The sequence below is a fragment of the Syzygium oleosum genome, unplaced genomic scaffold (assembly GCF_021117445.2).
Source record: "Syzygium oleosum isolate NSW1041296 unplaced genomic scaffold, Sole_v2.1 Sole_v2.29, whole genome shotgun sequence".
Taxonomy (NCBI): domain Eukaryota; kingdom Viridiplantae; phylum Streptophyta; class Magnoliopsida; order Myrtales; family Myrtaceae; genus Syzygium; species Syzygium oleosum.
Genome location: NW_026607513.1, coordinates 1017551 through 1029777, shown reverse-complemented (window position 1 = coordinate 1029777; position 12227 = coordinate 1017551). Strand labels below are relative to the sequence as shown.

General features: G+C 40.5%; 3 protein-coding genes across 11 annotated transcripts in view; 2 read left to right on the top strand and 1 right to left on the bottom strand.

Moving 5' to 3' along the window:
* The window catches only part of LOC115677882 (protein HEAT-STRESS-ASSOCIATED 32), a 31417-nt gene that overhangs the window by 10760 nt on the left and 8430 nt on the right, over nucleotides 1-12227 (top strand). The gene's annotated exons all lie outside the window — the stretch shown is intronic.
* On the top strand, nucleotides 5598-6401 carry LOC130135196 (secreted RxLR effector protein 161-like). The gene is made up of 2 exons (XM_056303743.1): nucleotides 5598-6015; nucleotides 6133-6401. Exons 1-2 carry the CDS (start codon nucleotides 5598-5600, stop codon nucleotides 6399-6401), a joined length of 687 nt encoding a protein of 228 aa, XP_056159718.1.
* Nucleotides 10321-11263, bottom strand: LOC115677790 (B3 domain-containing protein At4g34400-like). Its single transcript, XM_056303742.1, has 2 exons — nucleotides 10844-11263; nucleotides 10321-10575 (listed from the first exon to the last, which is right to left on the bottom strand). The coding sequence occupies exons 1-2, from the start codon at nucleotides 11261-11263 to the stop codon at nucleotides 10321-10323; spliced, it is 675 nt and encodes a 224-aa protein (XP_056159717.1).

Sequence of the window (12227 nt, the reverse complement as noted above, 5' to 3'; positions counted from 1 at the left end):
CATGGAGGGATATGTTTTGCTGCTTAGGTGAGGGTGATTTGGGTCAGATCAGCACCTGGCTGGGATCAGATCTTGGGTTGTGGCATTGAGTAACCGGGATCACGGCTGTTTTACTTGATAAGGGCTTTGAGATGGCAGACCAATATGAGGAAACTTGAACAATATCATTTTTTCCAAAAGAAATTAGGCTAGACATGTATTGCGGAGAATGATTGACAAGGCAAGGCAGAGCAAATTATCACTTGGGAACTCCATTAACACAAGCATATCGGCAGATATGTAGTGTCTATATAGGTACAGGCATATGAGACTCACGTTTAACTTGGTGCTTTCTTTGTTAACACTCGGTAGCATGTAGTTGGTAACCTTGGTGTGATTGCACCTCCAGTGGTGTCGCACTGGGCATTGTCAATTCAGGACTCTCACTCATATCAACCTCTGGACCCGAGACTCTTTCCGGTGTGAATGCATGAAGCAGCCGGGCAAGAATAAGTTGCATCACCTGTAGGCCAAACGAGACCCCAGGACACATTGTCCTACCAGAACCAAATCTTATATATTCAAAAGAATGACCTCTAACATCCACATGAACCTGGTCGGCCTCTCTGGCTGAAAATCTGCTACGCGTGACCAGATTCGGGGTCACGTTGCCGCATCCACGAGTAAACCATAAGGCGTGTACCTGCAGGGACATGGAAGCCGGCTACGATGCAGTCTTCCATGGCTTCCCTTTGTACAGAAAGTGGCAGTACAGGGCAACGACGCAGTGTTTCCTTGACTACAGCTTGTAAGTAGGATAAGCTCTTTATGTCCGATTCTTCCACTTGGTGGTGCTTGCCAACTTGGACATCCAGCTAATCTTGGGCCCTTTTTAGCTAGTGGTGGTTGTTTAGGAGAAGGGACAGTGCCCATGTAAGAGTCAACACTGTGGAGTCATTGCCTCCCAAGATCACACTCTGCAATATAAATGGGTGAGTATCATTTCCCACTGGTTAGTTTTGTGCTCTTCCGTAGTAAATTAAACAGATTTGGGTAAGAGTCCGAAAGTTTGTAAAATGAGGAATATAATGATCTTCAAATATTTAAGCATTGCAATGTTTTGTTATTCTTCCTTTTCTTTTCGATAAGAGCATTGAAATGTTTTATGCTGATATAACATTGTATGGGCAATATATTGCCACTTGGAGATATTCAAGAAGTCTAAATGATAAGTTATTTTGGAAATTATTGACCGAGGAGCTCTCTTTTTTTCTCGATTTGTTCCTTCGGAATGACATCACAAGAGTGTAATGATTAATTTATATGTCTACAATGGCATAGATATATTGCAGGAATGGATTGCGACCCTTCAAAGCATGGATTTTCTCAAGTGGCTAGACTTTGCTCGTCGTGTGGGAGGTTATAACATGGAGTCGTGTTTAAATTTTCTTATAAAGGGATTTTCGCAATCACATACTTCGATTTTTTCATTAACTCGTTCTTTTGACTGAAAACTAGGAGTCCGAACTCGGACCCATACGGCTAGCAGTCTTAAAGACTAAAAAGATAAAGAAAAACTGATCAAGAAGTTTTTGCAGTGAAAAGTAAAATAGGTGTACCAAGCAAAGTGGCCTTGATAATAGTTTCAGCCTCTTGAACAGAGTAATTCCCATCTTCCAATTCCATAGTAGAGACGCAAGTTGCAAGAACTGAAGAACGGAATAAAAAAGCAGTCCAACATTTGTTTTCAACTGATAACACAACAACAACAAAATTAAAGTCCCGAATCAGATTGGGTGCCACGAGCTGGGGTTTTCAGGTTCTTGCGCCTCTTGCTATGTGAATTTTTAGTGATACGACAGGTGACGCTTGTTAGAAATTAAACCAAATTCATGAATGTCGAGACTATCGATGAGTTGTCAAGTTGAGGTTGAAGTTGTCGAGCGATTACCTTGATGTCGATAATGACGATGACTGTTCAGTACATGAGTCTTTATTATATTGTTGCTTTCCAAGCGTCTCTTCGTGTCTCGATATCTAGTTAATGTTTTGAGAGTTCCCAGGAGTCTATCTTATTGCGATGTTGGTCTTATTTATGAGTCATTTAAGAGTTTGTTCAATAGTCATGTAGCTAGTCTATATAAAGGTATGTGTTGTAATTACGTTGATAATGGGAGACAAGGTGAAAGAAATCAAAGTAGAAGTCTATTGATCTCCTCTTCCTTGTGTGTCTTGAGTAGAGAATATCTTCACCTTCAAATTATCTCCTATCAAATTGGTATCAGAGCTTACGGTTTGTGATCATGGCCTCAACAAACAATCAGCTTCCTCTACAATACCCTCGTCTTACCAAAGAAAATTATGGTAATTGGGATGCCAGAATGAAAGCCTTACTCGACGCCTATGGTGTGTGGGAAGTTGTCAACACTGGCTATGATGAGCCAGAGGACGACGCCGCGTTGAATCAAAACCAGAGGAATGCCTTGGAGAAAGTTCGAGCAAAAGATCAATATGCCCTATCAATCATCTATCAAGCTTTAGATGGTTTGATGTTCGAGAAGGTGTTGAATGCTTCTACTTCGAAGAAAGCATGGGAGATTCTTTGCAACACACACCAAGGAGTTGAAAAAGTTCAGAAGATTCGCCTTCAAACTTTGAGAGGTAAATTCGAGGCAATCCGTATGAAAGAATTTGAATTGATTGCCGATTATTTCACAAGAGTATTGACAATTGTCAACCAAATGAAAAGAAATGGAGAAGATGTTGAAGATGTTCGTGTTGTCGAGAAGATTCTTCGATCCTTAGACAAAAAGTACGACTATATTGACGTTGCAATTGAAGAGTCCAAAGACCTTGATGCCATGACGATCGATGAGCTCATGGGTTCTTTGCAAGCCCATGAAGAAAGATTTAAAAGAAACAAGAATGAGCCAGTGGAGGAAGTACTCCAAACTCGGTTGACCATCCGAGATGATAAGGAGCAAAGTAGAGATCCCGTGAAAACTCGTGGGACTCATCAAGATCGAGGTCAAGGGCGAGGTCGCTTTCAAGGAAGAGGTCGTGGACGAAGCAATGGAGATATTGCTCGACATGACGGAAGATACCAAAATAAAAAAGGTGCTCATGGGAGAGGACAGAACTCGAGAGGGCAATTGTATGATACATCTAAAATTCGATGTTATCATTGCAATAAACTTGGCCATTATGCTTTTAACTGTTGGAACAAAGAGAGTAGCGGAGCAAACGATAAGACGAGCTTGGTAAATGATGCCAATCAAGTTCTTTTATTGGCATTCAAAGAATATGAAGAAAGAAAAAATGATACGTGGTACTTGGATACTAGTGCAAGCAACCACATGTGTGGAAGAAAGGAGATGTTTGCCGAATTGGATGAGACAATCAAAGGGAAAGTCTCGTTCGGTGATGATTCTAAAATTCTCGTTGAAGGCAAAGGTACAATTTTGATTTGTCTGAAGAATGGTGCACATCAGTTTATTTCTAATGTTTATTATGTTTCAAATATGTCAAGTAATATTTTGAGTTTGGGACAACTTCTTGAGAAAGGTTATACTATCCACATGAAAGATCTTAGCCTTATGCTAAGAGACCCAAATAATAAACTGATTGCAAATGTGAAGATGTCAAAGAATCGGATGTTTCTTCTCAATATAAAAAGTGAAATGGCTCGATGTTTAAAGGCATGCGTAGATGATCCTTCATGGCTGTGGCATTTGAGGTTTGATCATCTCAATTTTGGCGGACTCAATTTGCTTTCTCGAAGAAAGATGGTTTATGGCTTACCACGTATTGATCATCCTGATTAATTATGTGAAGGGTGCGTAATTGGCAAGCATTCCAAAACAAGCTTTCCAAGGGAAGCAACTTATCGAGCAAAGAAGCCACTTGAGTTGATTCAATCTAATGTGTGTGGCCCAATCACTCCTCAAACATATGGTAATCGCCGATACTTTGTTACATTAATTGATGATTTTACTTGAAAAAACTGGGTGTATTTCTTGAAGGAGAAATCGGAAGTGTTTGATACGTTCAAACAATTCAAGAGGTTAGTTGAAAAAGAGAGTGACGATTTCATCAAAGCCATGAGAACCGATCGTGGAGGAGAATTCATTTCCGCCACATTTAACAAATTCTGTGAAGATCATGGAATTCAACGTTTCTTGGCGACTCCATATTCTCCACAACAAAATGGCATGGCTGAACGGAAAAATAGAACCATTCTCGACATGGTTCGAAGCATGTTGAAAAGCAAGAATTTGCCCAAAGAGCTTTAGGGTGAAGCTGTTATGTGTGCTGTCTATCTTCAAAATAGATGTCCCACAAATGGACTTGAAGGTGTAACTCCACAAGAGGCATGGAGCGGGAGAACACCAAGTGTTTCTCACTTGAAAATTTTTGGGAGCATTGCCTATGCTCATATCCTGGACCAAAGAAGATCGAAGTTAGAAGACAAGAGCAAAAAGCTCATTTTCATTGGGAATGATACCTCATCCAAAGCTTATCGATTATTTGATCTTAACACTTTGAAAGTATATATAAGCAGAGATGTCAAGTTTGATGAAGAAGGCATATGACAAGACAATCCTGAAGACGAAACAAATGCTCGTGATAATTCAAGACAAATGGAGTTGAAGGATCTCTCTTCACTCTCTTCTCCGATATCTTCTTGAAGTTCATCACCACCAACCTCTTTAACTGGTGTCGATGAACCGTTAGTGCCGAGATCGAGGAGATTGTTTGAAATTTATGAAGCTACCGATGAGCTTCACCTTGCATGCCTTTTTGCAGATTTTGCACCGCTTGTCTATGATGATGCTGCCAAAGAAGAAAAATGGAGAAAAGCCATGAATGAAGAAATTGAAGCCATCAAGAAGAATCAAACATGGGAACTTGCGGTTCTTCCGAAGGACAAGAAATCGATCGGTGTGAAATGGGTGTATAAAGCCAAGAAAAACGAGAAAGGAGAAGTGATAAGGTATAAGGCCATGTTAGTTGCGAAGAGATACAAGCAAAAGGCTGGAATCGACTATGATGAGGTTTTTGCCCCTGTTATTCGCATGGAAACGATTAGATTAATAATTTCTATTGCATCTCAAAATCATTGGCAAATCTATCAAATGGATGTCAAATCGGCATTTTTAAATGGCATCCTTGATGAAGAAATTTATGTCAAGCAACTCGAGGGGTTTATTGTGAAAGGTTATGAAGATAAAGTGCTGAGGTTGAAGAAAGCTCTATGTGAGCTTAAACAAGCACCGAGAGTGTGGAATTCCAGAATCGATGCCTATTTCAAGACAAATGATTTCTCTCAATGTCTATACGAACATGCACTTTATTTGAAGCATGAAAAAGGTGATGTTTTATTGGCATGTTTATATGTCGATGATCTTGTTTTTACAGGAAATAATCCATCGATGATCGATGCATTTAAGGCGTCGATGGTGAAAGAATTTGAGATAACGGATAATGGTCTCATGAATTATTTTCTTGGCATCGAAGTGAAGCAAAGTGCTGAAGGAATTTTTATTTCCAAAAAAGGATATGCAGAAAATATCCTTGAAAAATTGAACATGAAAAATTGTACGCCGGTCAATACACCGATGGAGTGTGGAACCAAGCTTTCAAAGTTTGATGAAGGTGTAGATGTGGATCCAACATATTATGGAAGCTTGATTGGAAGCTTGAGATACTTGACTTGTACGAGACCAGATATCATGTATAGTGTAGGAATCGTGAGTCGATACATGGAGAAACCAAAGTCGACTCATCTTAAAGCTGCAAAAAGGATACTTTGCTACATCAAAATTACTATCGATCATGACTTACACTACACTCAGTCTAAATCATTTCAGCTTAGAGCTTATTCAGACAGTGATTATGTTGGAGATATCGATGATCGAAAAAGCACTACAGACTTTGTATTTTTCTTGTGTGACACTGCTTTTACATGGTCATCAAAGAAGCAACCCAGTGTTACTCTATCAACGTGTGAAGCTGAATATGTAGCGGCGTCCTCATGTATTTGTCATGCGATATGATTGAGAAGGTTACTCAAAGAGATTCATATGGAGTAAGTGAAATTAATAGAGATTTTTATCGATAATGTTTCTGAGATTGCTTTGGTGAAAAATCCAGTTTTTTATGAACGAAGCAAACATATCGATGTTCGATATCACTTCATTCGAGAGCAAGTAAAAGAGAAAGAAATCGAAATTTCTCATGTGAAGTCTGAAGACCAAGTAGCCGATATTTTTACAAAACCTCTCAAGGTCGATGCATTTTGGAAGTTGAAGAGCTTACTTGGAATGATCGATGGAAGAGAATTTGGTTTAAGGGGAAGTGTTAGAAATCAAACCAAATTCATGAATGTCGAGACTATAGATAAGTTGTCGAGTCAAGGTTGAAGTTGTCAAGCAATTACCTCGCTATTGATAATGACGATGACTGTTCGGTGCATGAGTCTTTATTATATTGTTGCTTTCCAAGCGTCTCTTCGCGTCTCGATATCTAGTTAATATTTTGAGAGTTCCCAGGAGTCTATCTCATTGGAATGTTGATCTTATTTATGAGTCATTTAAGAGTTTGTTCAATAGTCATGTAACTAGTCTCTATAAAGGTATGTGTTGTAATTACGTTGACAATGGGAGACAAGATGAAAGAAATCAAAGTAGAAGTCTATTGATCTCCTCTTCCTTGTGTGTCTTGAGTAGAGAATATCTTCACCTTCAAATTATCTCCCATCAACACTTCCTTCCTTCATAAACTCACATATACACCAGTCGTTTTTCTGTAAATTGTAATGGCAACATAAGGGCCCCCGGCCGCTGATCCAAGTGCGGCCGTCCTCCCACACCTTAACTGTTCCTTTCCATCTCGTGCCGTTAGGATCTTCGAACTCAACATTCTTAGGTAACTTCAGTATGAAGACTCCGAACTGTTTGAACACATATTGCGGAATGCACTGCAACAAGACAGGTGAATGCAATGAAGACTATGGATAATTCTAAGACAAAATCTATATTTTAAAAAATAAGTATTATGCAATGATCATTCCATAGATCAAGAAAGAGTGAGCATTGCAGCAAATTGACAAACTGCGGATCCATGAAGGCAAGAGAAAAACATTCGCAACAAGATCACAATTCAAGAGGATATACTATGCAAAAACGGAAAGCGGGATGGAAGAACAAGCATACCAAGCTATAATTTCTGGTAGTCCGCATCCCAGTCACGAAGTATGGATTGTGGAAGTCGACGTACCTCCCCACATCGAACGGATATTTATCAACAGCTTTTCTCTCTTCAACCGTCGCTATAACATTAAGAGAGTCGAACAAATGAAGAGATCTATGTACACCCAATATAATCGAAACGTGCTGAAAATTAAAAAATCTTGAATAATTTCTATCACCATCATTTTTTGACCACTTCCTCCGATTGTCACGTTCCTCTTCATATCCTGATGATCCTCCTCCTCCTCATCATCATCGGCGCCTCTGGTGTACTCCTCGACTTCAACTTCTTGTCCTTCCTCCTCAGGATGGGCGCACTCTTTCTTCTCGCACTCAGAGTCCTCCTCTTTGCCCTTGTTATCGACGTCGTCTTCGTTACGCTCCCTAACTTCAACTTCTTCTCCTACCTCATCGGGATGGTGCACTCTTTCTTCTCGCGTCAAGAATTCCCATAGAGAAGAACTCTCAACACACCTTGACTCTGGTAGCGGAATCCCATAATGTCCAAACTCTCTAACAAGTTGTCCCTATAATATTTGGATAAAAAAAAGGAAAAAAAGAAAGTGTTGACTCAGTCAACAAAGGAGTAGTTGGGAGCTCGGTTAAAAGGGAGACCGAGAGCTCCCTCGGCAAGAAACAGAGGAAGAAAGGGAAAAAGGGAAAAGAAGAAGAAGAAGAAGAAGAAAGAGAGAGGGTTTGGTGTCACAGGGTCTCGTCAAGCCAATTCAACTTCATATTGCATCGCTCGGTAAGCACTCGTGCCTCTCGTTCGTCCGATCAGAGAAGTTTTCAGATTTAAAGTTTAAATTCGGAATTTTGGGAAATTCAAGCCACGAAGTTCGATTTTTGAGTCATTGAGCTGCGTATATATATAGAATTGGTAGTTGAAGGTGTCGTGGAGCCGTGGGATTTTACGGATCTTGATTTGAATTTACCGTTTGCCCAAAACAAAATTTTGAAGTTTTCCCCGTGAGGTGAACAGTAAAAGTCCGGCAACCTTCAGGCTATATTTCGTCGGTTTTCAGCTCAATTTTGGGATGGCCAAGCTAGGGGTTTTGTAATACTTTGAACGGGCTTTCTTTTGACTATAAGTTTGCTAGGATCGGAGTTCGATGGAGAAAGTTATAGCACAATCAAGATTCGCGTTCAAGTTTCACGTTGTGGATAATTTTGAATATCGCTTCGGTTGTGAGTTTTGTTAGCGCGTAGGAGTTTTTTCGTTAGCGTTTAAGCGTCGTTTAGCCATTTCGTAGTTACCGTAGTATTTTACTTGGTTTTGACGTCGATTCTCGGTTAATTATTAGGATTACGAGATTGTCGGTTCGAGTCAGTGTCGTTGTTTGATTTTTGGGGATTCCAGGTGAGTGGTGCTATCTCTTCTATGAAATTCTAAACTCATGTCTTGAAAGCGGATGAGACTCGATATATAATGAGTTGTGAAAGAACATATTTGTTGTATAAAAGTATGGATCGGGCATTTACTATATTTTGGTATTTGTAAATGGTTTAAGATATATTTTGGGAACGGTGTTGCGAAACGAGGTATATTTATTGATTTGAAATTGGTATGTGAAATGTATTATGGTTTGAGGCTACGTCCTTAGAGTGGAAGGGCGGCGGTGTCATCCCCCATCCTAGTAGGTTTCGGGGGTGTGACATCTTGTGGTATTAGAGCTTAGGATATGATTTTTGGGGTACAGAGTCTATGGGACGTTGTGAGGTAGTGCGCTAGGGTGTTTGTTTCTTTTAAGGCCTAGGTGACTGTTGATTCTGATTCAGAGAAGTATGTTTCGCCCTGTAAGAGATAAGAAAGGCAAGCGAGTTGTTACCTAGTATCTTAAGGTTCTCGAGCAGAAGACAAAAGAGAGAGAAAAAGGGAAAATTGCGACCCTTCAAAGCATGGATTTCCTCAAGTGGCTAGACTTTGCTCGTCGTGTGGGAGGTTATAACATGGAGTCGTGTTTAAATTTTCTTATGAAGAGATTTTCGCTATCACATACTTCGATTTCTACATTAACTCGTTCTTTTGACTAAAAACTAAGAGCCCAGTCTCGGACCCGTACGGCTAGCAGTCTTAAAGACTAAAAAGATAAAGAAAAACTAATCAAGAAGTTTTTGCAATGAAAAGTAAAATAGGTGTACCAAGCAAAGTGGCATTGATAATAGTTTCAACCACTTGAACAGAGTAATTCCCATCTTCCAATTCCATAGTAGAGACGCAAGTTGCAAGAACTGAAGAACGGAATAAAAAAGCAATCCAACATTTGTTTTCAACTTATAACACAACAACAACAAAATTAAAGTTCCGAATCAGATTGGGTGCCACGAGCTGGGGTTTTCAGGTTCTTGCGCCTCTTGCTACGTGAATTTTAATAAGGCGACGGGTGACACTTTCTTCCTTCAGAAACTCACATATACACCAATTGTTCTTTTGTAAATTGTAATGGCGACATAAGGGCCCCCAGCCGCTGATCTAAGTGTGGCCATCCTCCCACACCTTAATTGTTCCTTTTCATCTCGTGCCGTTTTCGAACTCAACATTCTTAGGTAACTTCAGTCCGAAGACTTCGAATAGTTTGAACACAATGCGGAATGCATTGCAATAAGACAGGTGAATGTAATGAAGATTATGGATAATTTTAAGACAAAATCTATATTTTAAAAAATAAGTATTCTGTAATGATCATTCCATAGATCAAGAAAGAGTGAGCATTGCAGCAAATTGACAAACTGCGGATCTACAAAGGCAAGAGAAAAACATTCACAACAAGATTGCACTTCAAGAGGATATACTATGCAAAAACGAAAAGCGGGATGGAAGAGCAAGAATACCAAGCTATTTTTTCTAGTAGTCCGCATCCCAGTCACGAAGTATGGATTGTGGAAGTCGACGTGCCTCCCCACATCGAACAAATATTTATCATCAGCTTTCCTCTCTTCAACCGTCACTATAACATTAAGAGAGTCGAACAAACGAAGAGATCTATGTACATATAATCGAAACGTGCTGAAAATTAAAAAATCTTGAATAATTTCTATCACCATCGTTTTTCGACCACTTCCTCCGATTGTCACGTTCCACCTCATCATCCTAATGATCCTCCTCCTCCTCATCATCATGGGCGTCTCCGATGCACTCACCAACTTCAACTTCTTGTCCTACCTTCTCAGGATGGGCGCACTCTTTCCTCTCGCACTCAAAGTCCTCCTCCTTATCCTTTTTGTCGACGTCGTCTCCGTTACGCTCCCCGACTTCAACTTCTTCTCTTACCTCGTCGGGATGGGCGCACTCTTTATTCTCGCGACATGAATTCCCATAGAGAATAACTCTCAACACACCTTGATTCTGGTAGCGGAACACCATAATGTTCAAACTCTCTAATAAGTTGTCCCGAACAAATTTTTGCCAGCCATCTTCAAAGTAACGTGCCCCCCTCCAAAATCGCGTTCACACGCCATTCCCGCCTCTCCGTGGGACGCGTGAGGAGGATCTCTTCCAACAGTGACTCGTCTAGCCATACCAGGAAACTTTTAGGGACGCGCTGTAGTGAACAACCATATGTGAGTTACGATTTGTTGAGTTAAAAACAGTTCATAAGAGAGAGTTATCTCACCATTCTTTGAGAGTCCTTCTCTAGGTTGTACACTTGGATGAAATATTCTTGTCCTACCTCCTCAAGATAGGCGCACTCTTTCTTCTCACACTCAGAGTCCTCCTCCTCCTCCTTGTTGTCGTCGTCGTCTCTGTTGCACTCCTTGACTTCAACTTCTTCTCCTACTTCCTCGGGATGGGAGCACCTTTTCTTCTCGCGCCAAGAGTCCCCATAGAGAACTACTCTTAACACATCTTGACTCTGGTAGCGGAACACCATAACGTCAAAACTCTTCACCAAGTTGTCCCGAACAAAGTTTTGCCAGCCATCTTCAAAGTAAATGTCCCCTCCTTCCAAAATCGCGTTCACACACCATGCCAGCCCCTCCGTGGGACACGTGAGGAGGATATCTCCCAACAGTGACTCGTCTAGCTGCACCATGAAACTTTTAGGGACGCGCTGCAATGAACTGTCATATGTGAGTCACCATTTGTTGAGTTAAAAATAGTTCATAAGAGAGAGAGTTATCTCACCATTCTTTGAGAGTACTCTGGCTTGTACATTCGGAAAAAATGTTTTTCGTTGTCACTCTCCATCTTCCTTTTGTTAGCAAATAGAGGGGAGTATTCTCTCTGTCTCTAAGGGAATGCGACTAGGCAGAGGGGAGTATTCTCCCAGCGCGAGTTAGCAGGCAAAGGCGAGTATTCTAGAGGGGAGTTAATATCCTTTACCGTCTCATTTTTTTTTCCAAAATTTTACTATCTCTTTTGTTGTTTGCCTGTTGGTCAACAATTTCATTTATTGTCGATGTTGACAACTACCCATCGATACTTAGTCTCTTAGGAAACGCGACCAGGTAGAGGGGAGTATTCTAGAGGGGAGTTCATATCATTTACTGTCTCAATTTTTTTTTTTAAATTTTACTGTCCATTTGTTGTTTGTCTGTTGGTCAACAATCTCATTTATTGTCGATGTTGACGACTACCCGTCCACATTCAGTCTCAGTGAATGCGACCGGGTAGAGGGGGGGTATTTTCTCAGCGCAAGTTAGCAGGCAGAGGCGAGTATTCTAGAGGGGAGTTCATATCATTTATTGTCTCATTTTTTTTTCGAAATTTTACTGTTGGTCAACAATCTCATTTATTGTCGATGCTGACGACTACCCGTCCACACTTAGTGTCTCTAAATGAAGTTACAAGCCAAATAGATGGGAAACTATCGACAATGTACAACTCTATAGGAGTGAGCAAAGAACTGACCAAACCGGCCTAGAATCGGCGATTCTTATGGGGACTGATCCGGTTCCCGATTTCAATAAATTGGAATCTGTGAATATCAGTCCGGTCCTGATTGGCGGATCGGACCGATATATATACATATATATTTAAAGAAAAAACAATGCCCA